The sequence below is a fragment of the Elaeis guineensis genome, chromosome 1, assembly GCF_000442705.2.
Source record: "Elaeis guineensis isolate ETL-2024a chromosome 1, EG11, whole genome shotgun sequence".
NCBI lineage: Eukaryota > Viridiplantae > Streptophyta > Magnoliopsida > Arecales > Arecaceae > Elaeis > Elaeis guineensis.
The window spans coordinates 179,128,491-179,149,417 of record NC_025993.2 but is presented as its reverse complement, the minus strand read 5'-3'; the positions used below and the strand labels follow the sequence as shown (position 1 = coordinate 179,149,417).

General features: G+C 38.0%; 2 protein-coding genes across 3 annotated transcripts; one reads left to right on the top strand and one right to left on the bottom strand.

Moving 5' to 3' along the window:
- Window positions 1–253: 253 nt before the first annotated feature.
- LOC105039866 (folate-binding protein 1) lies at window positions 254–8,826 on the top strand. The gene is made up of 4 exons (XM_010916176.4): window positions 254–510; window positions 6,976–7,334; window positions 7,696–8,030; window positions 8,527–8,826. Exons 1-4 carry the CDS (start codon window positions 438–440, stop codon window positions 8,630–8,632), a joined length of 873 nt encoding a protein of 290 aa, XP_010914478.1. The 5' UTR covers window positions 254–437; the 3' UTR covers window positions 8,633–8,826.
- A 2,395-nt stretch (window positions 8,827–11,221) lies between these two features.
- On the bottom strand, window positions 11,222–19,134 carry LOC105039865 (U1 small nuclear ribonucleoprotein A). Of its 2 annotated transcripts, XM_029262945.2 has the most exons (6): window positions 18,935–19,134; window positions 16,284–16,456; window positions 15,900–15,962; window positions 15,262–15,355; window positions 14,423–14,496; window positions 11,222–11,669 (listed from the first exon to the last, which is right to left on the bottom strand). In XM_029262945.2, exons 1-6 carry the CDS (start codon window positions 19,020–19,022, stop codon window positions 11,376–11,378), a joined length of 786 nt encoding a protein of 261 aa, XP_029118778.1. In that variant the 5' UTR covers window positions 19,023–19,134; the 3' UTR covers window positions 11,222–11,375. The 2 variants fall into 2 exon arrangements, with proteins under 2 accessions (XP_029118778.1, XP_010914477.1); XM_010916175.4 differs by lacking the exon at window positions 15,900–15,962 and having other exon boundaries at window positions 18,935–19,125.
- Window positions 19,135–20,927: the final 1,793 nt, after the last annotated feature.

The following is a 20,927-nucleotide window of genomic DNA, read 5'->3' as shown; positions in this document are numbered from 1 at the left end:
TTTGCATTGAAATCCTATGAAAGGTATATGCTCAAAAGATGAAAAAGTCCAGTTGCACAGAGATATCTGGGTTGCCAGAGAAATCCACTACAAACCTTTTTATCTTTTTATTATTTCTTATGAAAAATTCTGAGGATTTTGCCCACATGAAATCACTCACGGCATCAAAGCTGCGACCATCCAATTAGTGAGGCCCAAATAAATGGGCAAATGTTACCCTAGGGAAACCGCATGGGAAAGGCCGTTTCTGTCACAAACGAACATGTAGTACCGGATATGCAATCTGCGTGCGGTAGCCGACGCCGTCGCTGTCTAGTCCTATTTTGATCAACCCTTTGATTCGGCGTTGTGTCCGTCGCTTCGCCAAGAACCAGCAGCCAATGCCCAGAGAAGGCGAGCAAAAGAGGATTTAGACGAGGGAGGATCTTGTAGGCTCTATGCGGGAGATGGGCTGCCAAATTTCGTCGCTGCTGCTGCTCTTCTTCAACTTTCTAATTCCGACCTTCGCCGGTAAATCTCCATCTCTCTCACTCTCCTATCCATCTTAGGTTTTGCAATTAGTGTTGTCTCCTCTGGATTTCTTTCTTTTCTTTTTTTTTTTTTGCCCCCCGCTGCAATTTAGGGCTTGGAGGACGATGTTGCATTCGATTTCTAATGATTTTGTGATAAATATGTTGTAGCGTAGTTCTTGATTTCTCAGTAACTCTTGAAAAGTTCGGAATCATCTTGGGGATTTTTTAGCTTGCAAGTTCATTGGTATCCATCTATAGGTTGGTGTTTTCTTTAATTAATTGTAGTCGCACTATTGTCCTTGATCGACGAGTCTTGATGGCTAAAACCACGAGTGAAGAGCATTATGAGCACGAAATATTGAATGGTATGATCTTGATTGGTTAAAACCAAGGATATATTCGCCTTCTTCAGCTTATTGGTATCGCTTATTGGAGCGAGCACTTCAGCCCGGCATTTGAATTGTTGAGTGGGTGGTATTGAATATGAGAATGAGTTTTGGTGTCTTCAATCTTACCCATGGGGTGGGTGGTACTGCTTTTTTTTCTTTTTCTTTTTTTTTCTTCTTTTTTTGTGTGTGAAATGGAGAGGCGAACAATTCGCATCCCCAGCTTTATTGAAAAATAAATTAATAGAGACAAAGGCAAGTTACGGCATTAGTTGGTGGATAACAAGGAATTACACAACAAATTAAGACTCTTTAATTTGAAGCTGAGGAGGTCATGCTGCTGTGGTATTGGTTGTTAGAGCTCTGGAGGCTTCACTTTATGTCATGAAGGGGGCGGCTATCTCACTCACAGATGTTACCATGTTGGGCTGATAAGGGTCGCATTGAGGGATCGGTGGAAGAGATACTTCATGAGAAGGCCTACTAGGTTGGGTTTAATAGCAAGAAAGAAAGCTCGTGAAACTATCTAGCTGAACTGGCATGTGATCTACCACGGAGCCATCTAGTGTAGATGTTGGATAAGGAGCATGGCGGAGTTGGTGGACTACCCATATCATAGATATTTGATACTTGACTATTACAAAACTTGATTGTTCTATTTCAGGTTACAACTTGTACCTCAACTTGTGTTGAATTCCATCCTGTAGGAGTCTCATGCTGTGGAATTGCCAAATGACTGACTATCAATATTTTGATTTCATCTCGTGAGGTAGTCATCGATCATGGATGATAAATGAGCACCAGTAACATGAGGAAGACAGGAACCCATGGATGGAGCAGGGACATTTTACTGAGGTCTCATTATCCCCAAGTGTGTCTCTCTGTAAGACAGTTGCTTATGCCTTAGCCATGAAAAGGTAGTTGGAGCATGCGGCCTCTAGGTTGTAAATTGCTTTAAAAGGAGAATCATTTCAACTAAGAAGCTTAATACGACTTATGTTAACATAATTATCAACAGAAGGCTTGCACAAGCTATTTTCTGTAGGAATTATAGATCTTATCAACCAAGGGAAGTATCCTTCTCTAAGATGAGAATAAATCTTCTTTTTTAATTGGTCATAATTTTTTGCTGAACTTTTAGCTCTTCTCTTTTTAGATGCTTCTATATAAATTCATTGCTTCTATTAGAACATTTCTGGTATATGTTGCACAAACAAGATGATCCACATACAAATGTTTCCATTGTCTTTCTTACTGAATTTAAGATCTTTGGGGTGGGTTTTTTGGGTTTTTTTCTTCGGTGGAGGGGGGTGGAGTTTCTTTAAAAATGGGATCCTATAAGTTTAATCTCCATATAAAGGATTTAGAAAACTAACCTGCAGCAGCCTACCCATGCATTCTTCTTGAAAAGTATAAAATGTTTTAGGATATGTTGCTTTTTGATGTACAATGAATGATCTTGTGGAAAATAATCCTATAACCAACTTAATTGTTAATTTAGTTAGAGATAAAAACAAATTCAGGCATATTGTATTACAACACTTGAGAGTCTAGAAGAAGATGTGGATATAATCAACATGAATAAAAATAATTGGAATTTATCTTACATATTTGTGGAAGTCACCATTGGTGAAGTTGGTTCGTTTCAAGTTTATGATAAGAATGGATGTCAGTCTGTACATTGATGAAGTTAATTCATGACTTGAATACATTATTTGTCAGTTATGTACTCACTGAACAAGGAAGCTCAATTCAAACTCTAGCATTACCATACTTGTCTATAGATGACAGCTTTGATGGTATAACTTACATTGAAATGATAGATCATGCAACTTAAAATCTCTTTCCAGTAAGCAAGATGGTGGTAACTACCTCTTGCCAATCATTCTTCTTTTCTCATTAACTCACTTGCATACCTCAAAGTGGTAATTATCTCTTTTCCTAAATTGTCCCTCTTTGTTGATTTATTCACTTGCATTGATCTCATCAATCATTTCTCCTTTAACCTTTTTTTTTTTTTTCCAAAATTAATTTGGCATTATGAATCCCACCATTTCTTTTAATTAAGGGTGGTATTCTTTTTTTCAACCTTTTGAATGCTTCCCCACATCCTTTTTCTTAGTTGTTAGGTGTAGTTCTCTCTTAGATGAACTCACAAAATTTTGAGCCTTGATTTCCCATAGAATAGACCTAAGAAGATACAATCCCAAGTAGATACTTGACATGTCCCCCCTCTTCCATGTCCATCACAAAGGAAACAAAAACCAAATTTTGCTTTATCGGGTGTCGAACGGAAATTGCAAGCAAATAGAACACTTGTCAATGGTATCACTACAATCATATGGATTGTAAATGTATGAATAGGATGGACCAAAGAATATGTGGTTCCTAATGGAATAGGTAACAAAGCTACTTTGCTCCCTATTGCTATTAACTCACCTCCACACCTCCCCCCACCACACCCACACCCACACCCAAAAAAAAAGGGTTAAGTTGATACTTGTTGTTTGGACTGTTTACATGTAAGACCTATTGCTCATGCGATTTGGGATTCTCATTTTGGTTAAGCAACTATAGAAGCTTTTACTCGAGGGGGCGCTATCAGCCTACTGTATATTGCTCGTTCCAGTGTTTATCAGTGGTGGTATATTATCAGATGGAGCACTAATAAGGATCTCTATACAAGAGCTCTTTATCCATTTTTCTTTCTTCTATATCTCTAATAGCGGATAGGTGACATGTATAATCCAAATGGAAATTAACATTGAATCAATTATAACAAGTCACACAATCATATTCCAAAAATACCAAAACAAATAAATCCCATGGTCAAACTATTAGAATGGTCTAGAAATCCGAGTTTGTCTTAAGTAATGTTTTGATTGAAAAACTAGGACTTTCTAGTTCATATGAACCTAATTCATTGAAATTCCATCCTATAAAATGAAAGAATTATAAATTTTCAAAATAATATATAGGAATATCGCAAATAGAGCCATTGTGACTTTTATAAGTGTGTAGTCCACCAGCCTGCTACTACTTTACCATATTCTGAATTCAATGGTTTCAATAAATTCCTTACAGCATTTCATATTGGTCCAAATCTAGAACTACCCTCAACAGTTTGTGTAGCCATAAAATACTATTCATTGGTTGGCAAAGTCTAGCCATTGTTCTTTATCACATATCTTATTTCACTCCGATGGTATCATAGATTGGGATCGATGCAAAGGAACTGAATGCATTTCTACACTATAAATAAAATTAAGTGGAATAGATAGAACATTGGATCATGCCACATCACCTATTCTATTCTACATGATCTTATAGAGCCTATTCATGCATGACATGATTCGGGTATGATTATAGAAAAGATTCTCCTCAAGTGAACCTACCTAGCCTTTTCTACATAAGGGGTGCTTACATGATGGTTGTTTGTGGAGACACATTTGGTTATGAAATCCATCGTGGTAGGTGAAATCATAGATTTCCATGGCCCAATTAACAGGTCAAGTCACACAATCCCATGATCCATCCTCTCTTTAGAACATCCACTTCAACTATTCGTATCAATCTCATTTTTTTGTTTGACCACTTGTTAGCATAAATAGTTGATACATGAATTAAAATTGCTCTATTGACACGTCATTTCACACCTACAAATCAAAGATATCTGAGATGAGGAAAACTTGTTAATTATCGGAGTAATTGATATCCCATTTATGATTGCAATTATAGGAGTAATTGTTATCCCATTTATGATTCTTTCTTGAGACACAGTGGCGTAATAATTCCACATGGCTCAAATGGTAAGTGACTTGGCCAACACTTAAAGTTTTATCTGTGCTGAGACCTTTCGGCCAAAATTAAGGTGAAGCTGTTTTGTGGAACAAAGTTCCAACCATGTTAGCTTAAACTAATTGGTTTTCAGTCAATTTCATCAAAAACTGACCGAAACTGACCATAAATGCCAATCTTAAGAATTATTTGGATGTTTTCTATCATTTGAGGTCATTTTCATCAATTCTTGTAAGCATGTCTCGGTAATTATTTTAAACATTTTTTTCATTAACAAAGGAGTGATTACTCATAGATGATAAACACAAGCCTTTAAGAAGTATCTTCATACTAATCACACAGATATTTGCATTAGGAGTTCTGTGGAAAGTTTTTTTTTTTTTTTTTTTGTCTGGAAGCACAATACTTGTTGGGGATTTTGGGAGATTTTTTGAGGGGAAATAGGGAAGAAGGCGTTGAAGGAATAGATCAAGCTCCTCTTTTCTGGAGCATTCATTCACAAAACTTAGCTTAGATTTGCATGATCTGAGCTCAAATCTCATAACAATTAGATAGGGTAGACTTATGTAGTTTATTTTCAACTTTGTAAATTGTAACTTATATATTGGTACTTCGTATGTGATATGATATATAATAGTAATCATAGCAAATTTGTATTGGTATGCAATGCTATATTTGCATGTTCTACTCTTTAGACACTTACCATTTTTTGTCTTATATTAGATTGTCATAGCTCAGCTATTGGCACCTCTCTCCCTTGTCAAAGAGGTTTGATGCTCAAACTACAATGTGGTCCATGTGTTTTGAATTGGATAATTTCAGTGTGTAGGGTGCACGTTGGCCAGCTTTGACAACCAGGCATAAGGTTTGTGTGACAATTTGGTTTATAGAGACCATAAGTTTGTGCAGTTTAGACTAAGGATGTGGGTAGGCATCAATCTTCATTAGTTCGGCATGCTTTGGATGCAGTTCATTACACTCCAACGTGAGTATAGGCTTAGGACTACTATGGCCAATATGTAATATACCTTTAGCCTATGTGCTCTTGTAGAGGGTTCATCACACCAAGAACAGATTAAAGAAAAGCTTTTTGTAAACTTCTTGTTAACAATTGAAAGATACATTTATCATTAAAATATACGACACATTCAATTGATGTGCGACATGATTGCTGACTTTTTTGTGGTTTTAGTTGTTAAAATAATTTTCAATCATCTCAGGGATTTTGCCTGAAAGTATGAAAGCCATACATTATAAGCTTCCAAACAATATAAAATACTTCAAAATCATGAAATACTTTTTTTCTTTTTTTTTTCTTTTTTGGGTGGGGTTCTTTATGTCTCTTGTTTTCCTGATTCATTCCTAACCAGTTGCAGATTTTTTTAAATATCCATGGGTAATGTAATTACTGAATTGACCAAACTTGCCATCCTAACCCAACATTTTACATCAGCCATAAGTCAAGACATTATCTAGTGTTTCTTATCTTCCTGATTTATTGCCACCTACAGAAGTATAGAAAACTGAAAGTAGATTATCAATTTATGGTGGACCCTAGCTTATTACCTTCTGAATATCTAGCAGTACCAAGATGATCACACCAATGTTTTCCTGATTGATTGCCACCTATCGAAGTATAGAAAATCAAAAGCAGTATTATGCCTTGAGAATATCACAAACATGAATTATTTTGTATGGCTTTATCGTGGTTTCTAAGATATAGCTTCCTAATTCACTTAGGATGAAGTGGTAGCCACCAAAGAGATATACATTATAATATGAAATATGACTTGATACAAACACTTACTTGGCGCTTACTCATCCTTAAACTCCGTGAGGTTCTTTCTTCCCCACTTCTGTCTTGCCCACCAATTGGCCTAGAAGGCCTAGGATTAGCATAGCCATATCTCATCAGGCAAACAATGCACTTTCAAACCTAGAAGGCCACCAGGATTATTAGCCATGTCTCATCAGGCTAACAAAGCACTTTCCATAAACCTAGAAGGCCATTAATTTTCCCGACTTGCCAACTATCCTTCCAGATTTATGGGAAGTTCTCTTGCCCAGAGATGCCTTTGTTGAAAAACTTAGCACCAATTCATGGAGGGTTTACACCAGCTTTGAGTACTGGCCATAAATGCTCTTAGAAAAGTTCAAGTGGGCAGTATTTGACTCGTAAAGTCGAGCCCATACAAACATGACAAGTCTTGCTGGTTAAGATTGAGTTCATCTTTTTGAATTGTAGCAGATGAAGGATTCATAAATGCTTTGAAATGCAGGTCAGTCAAGTGGAGTATGTATTTCTCCTGGTGGCCGCTTCCCTGCATTTTCTTCTGAAGGGAAGCCTCCTAGGAAAGTATCCAGGGGACCCAGAGATCTGGCACTCTGCAGGGTCTTCCGCCAAAGTACATGTTGTGATGTGGCTCAGACATACTCTGCTTTGCTAGCAGTAAGAAAGCTAGCTTCATTTGGAGAAGGCAGCCAAGAATGCTTGCATCTGTGGGAATTGTTGGAGTGCTCTATTTGTGATCCACGTGTTGGCATTCAGCCAGGGCCACCTTTGATTTGCGCCTCTTTCTGTGATATGGTTTTAGAGGCATGCTCAAATGCTTATTTCTCTATTAATGCAAAAACCCAGGTAGCTAGTCTCTGTTCATTTTTCATTTTTCAGTAAGTTCGACTAAGTTGTTCCACTCAGACTTGTAAGCTGATATGTACCATGCATCACTTGCCAAATCTATGCTCAACTTTGTCTATTGATATTGACAAATTATAAAGAAACTATTTAGAGTATTACTTCATGCTGACAGTTGCTAATTTTTGGCTTAAAGATAGATAGTGAAATCTTGATAATAGGAAGTTGTGTTCCAAATGTAAGGATGGACACACATGCAGATGCGCTCACGTGCATGCACACATGCAAACCTGAAAATATGTTAACCTAGAGCCCCATTTTTTTAAGTTGAGATTCTTATTAGATTTGGTTCCTACTATGTCAGGTTTTGTCTCCTTGTGGCTTAAGCGACATTGTTTGTGGTAGAGCAAGTGAATGGGCCTCTAATGGTACAGAGCTCTGCCAACTTGCAGGTTTCTCTGTGCAACCAGCCAGGGTCAGCTTTCAAGATGTTGATGAGCCTTTTTGCTATGGTGGGAAAGCAAGCTTAGAATCGATTGCTGATTCATGGAGGGATCTGCAATCTAGTTCCCCTGGAAAGACCAAGAACTCTAGGGCACTTGAAGATTTTCAGCAATGGGTGGGGGAAGTGCCAATTAGTGTAATGATCTCTTGGGCGGTTGGAGGATTGGTGCTTACCGCAGGGCTTCTATTCATAAGGTTAGATATTTAAACCTATGCAATTCGAAGTGATAAATCTTGTTGGCCAATTTTTGTTATCATTGATATTTATGTGAAGTGTCAGAACTTTTGCATTTTGTTCCCTTTAGCTCTGCAAGGTTGGTCTCCAGCATTAAAATACAAATTATTTTGAATTTTTTGAGCTGGAAAGTTGGACTGCTTACCAATAAGAAACACTTGTTTGCAATTGTTCCATGTAAAAGTTTGCCTAATTGTCTGCATCATTCTTCTTGTTGTTATTGTCCATGAGAGTGATAACCTTCTGATTTTCAGTTTCTAAACCGATGCAAAATAGCTATAACAATGTTAACGTGTGGCTGGCCAAATATAAGAATAAATATCTATCTTCTTTGGCATATGATGAACTTTTCTCATCGTGGACTCAAAAGGTGTTTGTGAGCTTTTAGTTAAAATTCTGTTCTAGAATAGGCCAATTATAAAATATTTTTACTGATATATGTTGGTTCTTATGCAGAAAAAGGGAGAGCTACAGCCATCGCCAAAAGCAAGCAGCTATTCTACGCACTGCTAGAAAGCTAGAAGCGAGGATCAACCAGCAGCCCCTCAATAGACGGAGATAGGGAGTTGCCAGATTAATCTGCTCTTTAATGCATAATACCTATTTTGTCATGTCATTTAGCAGATTCCTCTATTGTTTTATGCTGAATGTTTTGTAACTGTGAGCTTATTTTCCTTTTTCTTTGGCAAACTTTCTGCTGCATATTGCTTACTGCTTGGCAAGTATTTGGTGCATTTGTATCGTTTTCGCCCACCACATGATGGTCCTAATCGATCTTGAATGGATTTTCAGTACTGTAGACATTCTGCAAGCTGGTGTTCCTTTGGTCACTGAAGTAAGTTGATTGCTTGCTCGCTAGAAATTATCATTCTTTAGTCTTTTTATTCCTATTGTATAATAGGAAGGCCCGTGTAATCTATACTTTATCCGAAGTTTAACAGCTTTCGAGTTCACATGGAATGGTGCATCGCTTACCTTTCATTTCAGATTACGTGAGATATTTTTCTCACAATCTTGGACTACTAGGATGTTCATTCAGTTGTTCATTATCCAATCTGCATTCGCCTCTTTGAACAAGTGCCCATGTATAATTTACTTATGTATGACCTTGTTGACGGTAGCAATTGAATTAATCTGACTTGAAGAAGGAATAAGATTCAATGTTGACTGTTGTATCTGATATCTGTTTTTATCACAAGTTCCCAAAAACAAATACTCAATAACTTAAATTAATACCGCTTACATTATCGTCATTGTACCGCCCACCCACCCTCATTCCTTTCTGTAATCAATCATAGCCAAAACCAGCATCCTTCTCTGACTCACGAGGACCATCGGTATTCAACTTGCAGCGCTCCTTGTTTGGTGGGTCCTATCCATCCTACTAAATTGCATCTCTCCATAATAGCATTATCCTCCTATTCGGTCTCACCTTTCAGCAGCTCACTGTATAATAGCATTATGCTGCTATTCGGTCTCATCTTAGAGCAGCCCTCCTTGTATGTTTTAATGCTACAGACGGACATACTGCATTACAGCAGGTTACTCGAATCTGCAGTCTGCGTTTCCCAAATGACCAAGCCTCGATTATTTTTTATTATCATGTTACTCTTCAGCTGCGACTTTCTGATCATACAGTAACTGAAAACTCCCAATAAGCCACTTATCATTTACCATTTACAAAATTTAATTCTTCCCCGGAATATCTCCAGAATGGATAAGAAAAAGGATAGTTAAAATGTCAGTGAATCTAACGAGCGAGTGAAATAGGATCTGGGATAAGTGAAAGAGGTGCTCTCTTCCCCCTTCTTACAGTGTTGAAACAGAGCTGGACCTTGTTGGGCCCTGATAAGGTCTGATATGCTGACTCCCGAGGATGTCTCCCAAGTTTGAGGTAATCTCCTCATTCAGCTATCTTCTGAAGGTGCGGTAATATGGAAGTTAATACAAAATCATCAGGGCTTTTATTGTCAAAGAATGTTGTCAATCACATCTGCAAGTTAGCGGATATGTTAACCAATAAAATAGGCATTTAATTAAGCATATGATCAATGAGCTTTGTATGCCTTGTGAGCTTGAATGCAGTAATCTGTAGTAGATTAGCTGCAGCTAACAGGATACGTCTCATTTCCCCTGAATCAACCCTCGTCTGAAAATTCAATACAAGGATTGGGCGGGTTTTTTAGTTGCGACGGGCTGCAAGTTCAGCATCAACCTCAATTGGTGCAGTAATACTTGTAACGACGATTTCAGGCAAAAGGAGTAGACATTTAACACAATGCTAATTGATTGGCATGTAGACTACATCTCAAAGCCCATGCAACCATGTTTCACCCATACATTTCCTCAGACCCGTGAAGTTTAATAAATCGGAAATATAACGAGGTAGGCAAGAAGTTTCATTCTTATATCACCAAACAGTAAGAACTAAAACATACTCCCATCAACTGGGTCAATGCTTTCTGAATGTCAAATGTTAACCTATGATCTTATTAGCACAGCAAAAACAGAGGAATAAGTTGATTAATAATACTTCCCAAAAGAGCAGCTCATCCTGAGGATAGATTAACAGTCAATGTACCATAATACCAATGCAAGAATTCAATAGCGAGATGATTGATGCCAGCAGTTTGTCATCAATGAAGAATATTATAGCTGAAAATGGAAATATTATCAGAATTTTTAGCATGGCTATGTGGCCTATTAAAAGCTTCAAACAACAAAAAGCACCGGAAGCACAACTCCATGCTGATCGAAATGATCACAGCATCAGAAACTGACATGCCTGCTGCTTTCTTACCTGTGATACTAATATTGGATCATATGTATGACGAACCTTCTGTTTCTTTACAACAACACAGGATCATATGCCAGCAATGGTAGCTTTTCTGATATTTGGAAGAATAAGAGAAAAGAACAGGTGTTATTGGGCCGAAACAAAAAAATTGATGATACAAAGCATCAGGGTTGTTTCTGAGAATGGCAATGAACCACAGAAGCATGCTTTATCCCAACCTTTAGTGGGGCCATCTCATAGTAGAAATGGCCAACAACATTTAGAAGAGAAGCCAACACACTAGGCCCTGGAATAAGATCTATGAATGACAAAGCGACGTATGGAGAGAATTGGTAAGTGCTGAAAATGCAAAAGTTCAGCAAAGTGTAATTCCCCCAGAGATAATATACATTAATATGTTCAACCAGAATGGAATATACCAAACTTCCCTGGCTGAAGGGAAGAAGTGCCCATGTTAAAGCTGCAGCAATAGAAGGCCCTAAAGTAATATACCAGAAATTCACATAACCTACTTCTTTGCATATGATATGAGCATAGGATTCTGTTGTGTAATCTTGAAACTCTGAAGCCCTTGCATGGCAAGTGTAGCCTGCATCTCATCTCCATACTCCACAAAAGCAATTCCAGGCTTTGCTTCTACCATTCTAACCTCCTTAAAACCAGGATACTGGCAGAAGAGCATTTGCAGCATCATGGGAGTCGTCTCATGGGGGAGATTCTGAACAAAGAGAATGTTGTTTGGCAGTGCTGGTGCTTCTGGAACCATAGACTTCGCCCCTCCAGGGTAAGGCAATTGAGAAAGCTGCATTTTTTTTTCATAAGAAAAGTAGATCAGGAATTTTTTTTCTAAAAAGAAAAAAGGAACACAAAAAAAGATTGGTAATTCAGAGATCACACCAAGGCAAAAATAGTAAAAGCCAGACCATAACCATCAACACAAGTATGTGATGATGGTTATCGTCATGAGCTCAAATTATTATAAAATGAAACAAAATCTAGTTTTTAGACTGGTGTCTTAAGCACAATTTTACGAATTGTTCCATTCCTCATAACATTCTTTTGATATTAGAGATGCTGGTAAAAAACCTGTTTGGTTGCCTGTAATGGGCTCCTGTGCCTGTAATGGGCATCCGTGTTCAGTACAGCCCACAGGAGCCCATTTCAGGTGTTTTGGCTGGCCCCAAGTGGAGCTGAAGTGAATTCCCACAATGCCCCATTAGGGAGAATTGGCCCGAAGTGGCTTCAACCAGGGAGAGCCGATCCCACTTCAACAAAGTGGGTTTCTGCTCAGCCCACTTGCACCAAACAAAATGGGCCCTAAACGCAGCATTGCTACTCACTTTCAGACAACAATGCAAGGCCCATACTGCTTTATCAGGTGTATCGTACAGTATTAATAGCGATACTCGGTATAGGAGGCATAGCAAGCATCTGTATCATGAACCATCCTGTAGCAATATTTTAGTAGAATGGTACCCATGGGCACCAAAACCAGTATCGAGAACCATGGAGAGATTATTATTGATGTTCGACCATACATATAAAAATAAAAGACTAACCATTCAGGTTAAATTTCCTAACCAAAGGATCAAATCAGAGACTTGCTAGTATATTATATGACCTACAAAGCATACGATTTCCCAAATACTTGTGCAAATCTCCTCTCCTCCCAATAGAAATTCTGCCCATACAGGTGCCTGTCACCCAGATGCATGGTTCTTTATTCCTTAACATGGATTATTGTTAGTGTTAAATTGGTGCTATCATATCATTATTCATGTTGTACTTCCAAACAAGTGTCATATACCTCTATCACAACACTTTCTTTTGTCCCCTTTGCTAGAAGCATCCAGGTTTGGTAACTGCAACTTGCACATTCCTGCCTACTTTAAAACACAAATATGTGCGCATAGCTCTTGGAGGCAACTTCTAAAACAATGTGTTATGATTATAATACCTATAATATGTGGAATAAAATATCTCACAGATCTGTTTTGGCTACTAACAAATTTGTATATGGGTTGGGCATGTAAGCAGCGAGCCTAGGATCTGTCACCATAGAAACAACATATTTTCATATCACATAACATGGTCCAAATTTTCAGAACACTACTTTGCTAAGCTTCTCCACAGAAAGGACATGAAATAGACACATCACATTTATCTTTGAACCAATACCATCAGCCTCTAGCAAAATCATTTGCGACTTCAAGGTGATAGGAAAAGGTGATCATACAAGTAGACAGCCATAATAATCTCTTGTTATTTAATTACCACTAGCTAAATATTACTTTAAACAGTTCAGTTATATTTGTTTAAGAACTCAATTATACCATGTAATATAAACTTTATATACATCAGTACATATTAGAACATGACCACCCTTATGTTCTTCTTTTTTTTTTGCATTTTTCTCCTTATTTTGGGGATCAATAGAAAACCTCATCATTCTTTCTTTCAGCCTTCTCTTGTTATGCACCAACTGCAAGTGTGGCAGGCACTGCACCACCCCCACCCTCCACCCCGCGCGGCTCTTTTTCTTCTTTCCCATTCAATCCTCTCTTTTTTATCATGAACAATAACCATCAAGCCTTGTCCAAAGTACTCAGGGTGGAGAAATGAAACCCCATTCACCTATAATTTCTATTTATGGCTAGTCCTCTTGAAGTAATGCATGTTAGATCATCCCATATGAGATTTCTTGTTGCAATAGATGTCTTCAAATATGGCGATACTTAACCATAACTAATAATCATTCAGCCTTGTCCCAACTATTTAGGTTCAGTTTCATGAATCCTCATTTGCAAGCATTCCTACTTCCATGGCTACCTCTGATGTGATCTCAAACTTAACCATAACTATAATCATTCAGCCTTGTCCCAACTATTTAGGTTCAGTTTCATGAATTCTCATTTGCCAAGCATTCCTACTTCTATGGCTAACCCTGACATAATTTCAAACCTTTCCATATTCTAACAATCTCCATCTGTGCAACTTTTCAATTCTATCCCTTGTCTTTTACATCCTTCAACACAAAAAAAGCACCCATCCTACTGGAGGTCTCTTCTTTGTGCATGTGGAAGCAGAACAAGTCTTAGAGAATGTGTGGCAATCAAATATCAATTTTTTTTTCTTTTTAATAATTTGTATGTCTGAAATGGATCTTAGTTTCATGAACATAAGAAACACTACTTTGATTGGGTTTTCCAATCTTATGGCAAATTAGAATTGGATGGGCATGAAGTGTGCAGATACAAGGCATAAGAAGGTAACCAAGATAGTAAAATAGTAAACAAATTCATGATTCTGCACATTATTTTTTCCCCCTTCTTTTTATGGTTTTTCTTTTTTCTTTTTTTTTTCAGGGGGTGGGGGTGTAATATTACTGTATCATGTAAAGGATGCTTCCTAACAAATATGCACAAGAACAAAAGGCTTTCTGGCAGAGTTCATGAAGAAGCTTTATACATAAGTTCTTTGAAAAGTTATTACAGTTCAAAATAGACCATGGTCAGATCTGAAATATGAAAGAAATAAAAATCCCTCAATGCATACCGGTGGTGCAGCTCCATAGGGACCCAATCCAGCTTGATTAGCATCAAGCCGCTGCTCCCGACGCTTTCTTTCAGCTGCATTGTATCAGGACCAGAAAAAGAATAAGCATCTTTTCCTATCAAAATAATGCAAATTAATAAAAGCAAATATATCTAAATACAACAGAGTTCAAAAATTTTGGTAGGTCAAATTATGTCGTATAACTGCCCAAGATAGTCAGGCAGGAGTTAAGACTTAGCCCCTCAATATATATACATGAAATGATACATGTCGTTAGCTTAGTATTTGAAAAGCATTTAAGGAGTTAGTTCTTATCTACTAATTCATCATATTTGTGTCAAAGAAAATTGAGGTAGCCTATTCTAAGCTAAATAATCTCCTGGAATTATCTACTGATGCTTTGAAATCCAGCAACACTATCCTGCCAATAACTGCAACATTTTGTTTATTCATTACTTGCAATTACTTCACAATTAAACATGCCACACTATCTCACTACTTGAATAAAAAAAAAAAAAACAAAGATAGCCACATCATGTTGCAGATATAAAATTTTCTAGTGTTCAAATATCTGAAAACCATGAACAAAGATCATTTCAATTAAAGAGTAGATGTAACTGCTTTTGGTTTTGATTGTCGCAGGCTAAATACAAGGAAAAGAATTATTTTAGTAGCTACGCTAATCATATTTACCATAAAATGATTGATGAAGAACAGTAGATGCAAGAAGCAAGAAATTGAATTACCAGACTACATAAGATAGATATAAGCAGTTTTCTTACATAAAATAGAAAGAAGAAATTTTAAGTAACATAAAGAATACCAAACTCCAGCCTTACCTTTGTCCTCAAGCCTTCTCCGTCTTTCTCGAGGGACAAAAGTACCATCAGCTTTTGCTATTATATCTGATTTGGTCTTAGCATACTGGATTCTCTGCATTTTAACAAAACTATCTCTATTATTTATGAAGGGTAGGGAAAGGAGTGGACCCATTGTGGGACAAGAATATAAGAGGGGACAAAAAGAAGAAGAGTGCATATTATATTGGAAGTGCATGATAGATTTTCCTGAACACTTTAAAACAGAAAATAACTTTGGGCGACACATGCAACCTCTTGCATGCAATAAAGATCAACGCTTGCTTTTACATTTGTACTGATAGTGGAAAGATGAAAATCAAGAAACTAAACAGCTCTGAGGATGTACGATGCAAGTTGAAAGCAGTTTTTTTCATCATCTAATAAGTCACTTAAAGAACTTCTATTCAAATGCCAAATGCTCTATCATCTGAAGCCAAATTTTCAAGATTTTTGAAGTGCTCTATCATCTGAACCCAAATTTTCAAGATTCTTGAAGTGCTGACGTGTAGACACCGGACAACAATGACAAACTATAGTTGTCATGGACAGCCCCACAAATGGAGTCCATATGTCAGCTAGAGGTGTTGATATTTAGCATAGTTTCTGGAGTGTCCTACCAAGACATTCTTGTATGAGTTATGACACAAGTTCCTAATCATTTCAACTTCAACAGCATATGCCTGAAAGATAAAAGAATTCTTGTTAAGTGCCATACTACCTTCTGCTCTGTCATGAATGCAGAATGGTGCCTAAAAGATCAACCTATAGCAGAAAACCAGCATTTAGTTTTTACAAGCAAGCATTAGAATTGGTAATGTTGAAAAGATCGCCATGGCTCAAAAAAAGCATGGCTAACTCAATGTAACTACAAAAGCATAATGCAAGGAATAGTACCGAGCATGTGATGCCACACTACTTTAAAAATTCAAGAGTTACTATGAAAGCTTTAACAAATTCTGTTGTCAATATTATAATTGGCATTAAAAGGCCCCGACATCTACCATGGGCTTGTCATAGAATGGAAATCCTTGCATCTGCTTGAGTGCTTCAGTTGCTGATGAAACATCCTCAAAGACAACCCATGCCTGTCCTTTATGTTTCAGCGTCTTAAAAGCAAGCACCTCCAATATCTTCCCAAATTGTGAAAACACCGCACGCAGGGATTTCTTAAGCTCTGTTTAACAAGATATTGATTTTAGCCAAACAAAATTAAGCCAAGAAAACAGAAGGATAAGCTCAAATGGAACAAGAGGGCACAAATCCATACAGCAACATAAAGAAAGTGACACATCAAACAGATATCAACAACTCAGAATAGATGATCAATTAGTTTACTTGATTCCAATATTGAATGGCAGATGAGTACTCCTAAGAGATATTATCACAATTCATCACATCATCACTCAAAGAGCCCACACTGGAAAACATCTCTGTTTTTCCTGTCATTTCAATGTTGACTTTCTGTAGAAGACAATCAAATCAGATGCCTGATCAGGTAAACAGCTTAACAGAGACAAACCAAAGAGAAGGCTTTTATGCAGGCTGCTACGGACTTCTCAGCAGATCTAAAAACAATCTGAATAAAAGAAAATTGGAATGGAGAAGCATAGAAGAAGATATAATAATGGAGGGAGAAAATCAGGAAGTCAAATCTTAATTATTCTCTGAAATTTGTTGAATTTCATACAAACACACAGATCCCAGTGGACATTTGATCCAGCTTCAAAAGTCGATAGTTCATACAACTTAGATATGTTCTAGAAACTTGCACTTAAATCATTCCTAAGCTTGAAACCTATAAATAGAAGACCACATTGGCATGCTAAATGCCCATTTATGGTGCAAATATGTACACAGGACATCATCGACTTTTGATAATCCAATGCAATAATCTATGAAAAAGGATGACCAGAAATATTTAGTTTTTCCCCATGGTTAAACAAGTTTCTTGACTCAAATGCTGGTGTTCCTTATCATTATCAGAACAAACAAAACGCCAAATCCTAAGATAAGAAAAATATGAAAGATGGCTAGGAGATGAGGTAAGAAACAATAGAAAGACTGTTAGGATGGTTATATTTCTGAATAACTGTAGCTTTCTTAACTGCTGCTTAGAAATTAAGGTCATGATTTATCCCAAAATGAATAAAGAGCAAATTATTTATCAGTCGTCATCTATAAAAAGGAAAAGAGGCCTAAATATCGATTCCACAAAGAATTGAGGATACAGAATCTAAGGCATTGGGATACATAATGTTAATGCATAATACTACTATCCACTACCTGTTGTTTCTTGGCCAAATCAAATACTAACACAATCCTCTTTGTGATGTTTCTTATTTGTTACTCAACAATGTTATGAAGCTTAGATATGGCCAAGGCACATTCTAGCTTGTTGACAAGTAACAGGGCAGGCTTCAACTCACTCTATAATTATATTGACTTTTCATGTAAGAATGTCATCCCATAGCTGTTGATTGGAACTAAAGTCTTCTTATCCAACGAAGAGAAAGAAGAACAGCTGTTATCATCAAATGTTTACCTCATCCACTCAGATGTTCTTTACTTCTTGTTACAAATCATTATTTATTATTACAATCAATACAAGCATTTTGAAGTCCACTCTTACATCAACCATTTTAGATTATTAATGGCAACCCCCCTTCCCCTCCTGCTTCTATAAACTAGTTACAGTCAGGACAGTAGCCATGAAATTCTCCAAACTGCGGTACACCTTTCCAACTATTGATTATTTTTTTATCTAAATTTATAATTTTAAGGTTTCATTATGTTGTTGGCAGAACAATGAAATTTTGGCAAAATCAGGAATATTTTACGAAATATGAGTTTCCAAAGTATCATTATCTTCTTTCTCCTTTTTCAGTATCAAAGAGTAATATATTGCATCTGCATAACAGTCAGATAAAAGCAAGAAATTCTGCTCTGCAGTCAAGCTAGCCCATGAAAACAAGGAAGAAATGCTGCACCAACTGTCAGGCATAAGTTTGGTGCAGATCTACCCCTTTTCTGTGTAACATACCAACAGGCAATCCCCCCCGACCAGAGTAAAAGCAGGTTGGTATCGGAACAGTCTAAGTACGCAAGCAGATGTTGAAACCTAAAACCATATAACTCATGAGGTATCCTAAATTACAGATGTTATCGAACAAATGCAGTCTATCACAAACAGTGTCCAAATCCAACATCATGCTTCCTTTCGATAACAACATCTTATATTCCTCAGATTCCGTGTCAGTTTAGACACTCCTACACAAATCCATGTGGAGTTAGTGATCAAAACTAAGCCCGAGACTCTTAGCTCGGAGAAAAGAGCGGAAGCAAGAATTATTCTGAGAAACAGGCATTGTAAGCTCTAAGAATTGGACAGAAGAATCGATGACATGCCACTTGGTTAAAGATTATAACCAGGTTTTGACCAGCGAATCAAGACCAGGACGATAACGAAGTAAAATAAAACAACAACAGCACGTACAGACCCTAGCTTTTCCTCGAGAACTTAAACAAAAAAAGGGAAGACATCAACCCTAATCTCCTGTTTAGGGTTTAGGATTTAAGAAGGGGAACTGATTCTCGCATCGCCTCAAGAAAATAAAAGGAAAAAGAGAAAGAAAATGGGGGAGATGGGACTCACCATCGAGTTTGATCTTCTCGTTGAGGTTGTTGATGTAGATGGTCATGTTGGGTGGAATCGTCGAATCCTCATCGCCGCCGGCGGTCATCTTTCCCTCTCTCGCAAGCGAGCGGGGAAGCAGGTGGGGGGCGAGAGAGAGTGAAACAGGGAGGGGGGGAGGAGGAGAGTGAAAGCTTAGAGAGAAGGTAAGGCTGCAAATGGGTTGGGTTAATTCGTAACCCGATTCAGTCCGGTCTGTTTAGATTCGATCGAATCTATTTTAAAAAACTCACGGATGAGATTTTAAAATTGAATCCATTCAATATTTTTAATTGATCTAACTTTATTGAATTAAAATCTGATCTGATCCAATCTGCTAAATTCAATATTGAATCCAATATATAAATTATAGAGCAAATAGAGTAGGATTAAAATTTCAAATGCTATTATAGCTGTCAGGAGAAATTTCGTCTGATTCGAAGATAAGAAGAGATCGAAGGCCCAGCATATCCTCAGTCTAACTAACCCACTACCAATGCTAAAAGATCTTCATCAACTATGCTGCCCCATGTATCCTGTTGATTTTCAATCGCGCGTCGTCCTCTATGCATGTGCTATGAGGGTAGTCCTGGGTCATTTGAACTTATATTAGTGACATCATCACAATTAATTGTAAAGATTCTTCTCTACCCAAAAGATATAGTGGATGGTCTCCCCTACAAGCTTGACATTCTTAAGCCGGGATAATGTGCTTTACATGTACCACTTGACAAGACATTAATTGCCTCTCCTCATCCCATCCTCCCATGAGCATTATAACAAGACAAAAGTAGGAGAGAGAAAAGATAGTGGGAGAGGAAAAGAAGGAAGAGGATGCGTCCGGCTTCAGTCTACGGATGCCCATTCTCCGCACGTGTCCAACCCTTGCCTCATCCTCTGACCTGGCATTGGCCTTCGCTCAGCTCCACTCTTTGGCCATTAGCCCCCAAGAGGCACCTTTATGGCGCTGTCACATCATCATGGGAGTAACCATGAGTAACGTAAGCCCCTCCCATACTCTTAACTTTTACTTGTCAGCCCATACCATTAATAAGTAGGGCCCTCCATATGCCATGAGGTGACAACACCAAGAGTGATTCTCCAGGACATCTAATGGGAGACAAAAAAAACTCTGACAGTTCTGTGCTCTCCTACAACTAACAATCTGGCTAGTGGCCAAGACAGCAAGCAGCAGACCGCAGATGGCCACGACTAACAAACTGTTAGTAGGCAGACAGTCTACCTTGACAAGCTACGGGCTTAGACCTACCAGTCTCCGATCTCCGCCCATAAGAAAGAGAAAAAGAGAGACCCCCAGATACGCAACACTCTCTCACGAACACCCTCCTTTCCCGTCTGTTGGCCGGGTTACTGACTTGAGCATCGGAAGGTCCCCGTCAGAGCAACTTTCGGTGGAGACTTTTTCTTGTAGGTCTCGCTCCTGACGATCCGGTGTTCTGCCAACTTCAGTAACTCCAGTGCTTGATGAAAATCCGCACCAATAGATTGGTAATAGAGAAAGGATTTTATGCCCGTTTTTGAGAAAGGGCACGCTGTTCGAGACATCATCTGGTGGAGACACCAGTCGGAAGTCGTGCTTCATGCTAATTGTTGGAGGCATCTCTACCACCCTTTCTATCGACTTTCGAGAAGAATCAGCATTAGTTCAGTACTCATACCAACCAGACACGGGCACTGACTGCAGTAGCCCACATTGTCCAGTGGTTGGAAAGAGAGGGAGGAAGAAAGACCTCCTATGCATCCAGCCTCGGCTCTGGCTAGAGTCCCCAATGTACAGTCGCCCCTGCTCATTGCGGAAAAAAGGTACCATGTTATTTTCTTATTTTTTATTGGTGCATGTTGTGGGAATTGGGCCACTGGTGTCTGGCATTTCCTCCACCCCTTTTGTCCCATCTGTCACAAATGATAGATGATGAAAATAAAAAAAAAAAAGAGGAAAGAAGAGAAGAAGGGG

Bases quoted from the DNA above. Each gene is read 5' to 3' on its own strand.
- LOC105039866 (XM_010916176.4), top strand. From the start codon at position 438: ATGCGGGAGATGGGCTGCCAAATTTCGTCGCTGCTGCTGCTCTTCTTC. The intron at 511-6,975 runs GTAAATCTCCAT...TTTGAAATGCAG, and splicing joins TCTAATTCCGACCTTCGCCG to GTCAGTCAAGTGGAGTATGT. The intron at 8,031-8,526 runs GTTAGATATTTA...GTTCTTATGCAG, and splicing joins GCAGGGCTTCTATTCATAAG to AAAAAGGGAGAGCTACAGCC.
- LOC105039865 (XM_029262945.2), bottom strand. From the start codon at position 19,022: ATGACCGCCGGCGGCGATGAGGATTCGACGATTCCACCCAACATGACC. The intron at 15,356-15,899 runs GTAGGACACTCC...GTTAAAATGCAG, and splicing joins ACTCATACAAGAATGTCTTG to AGAATCCAGTATGCTAAGAC. The intron at 11,670-14,422 runs GTATGCATTGAG...AAAAAAATGCAG, and splicing joins CCTATGGAGCTGCACCACCG to CTTTCTCAATTGCCTTACCC.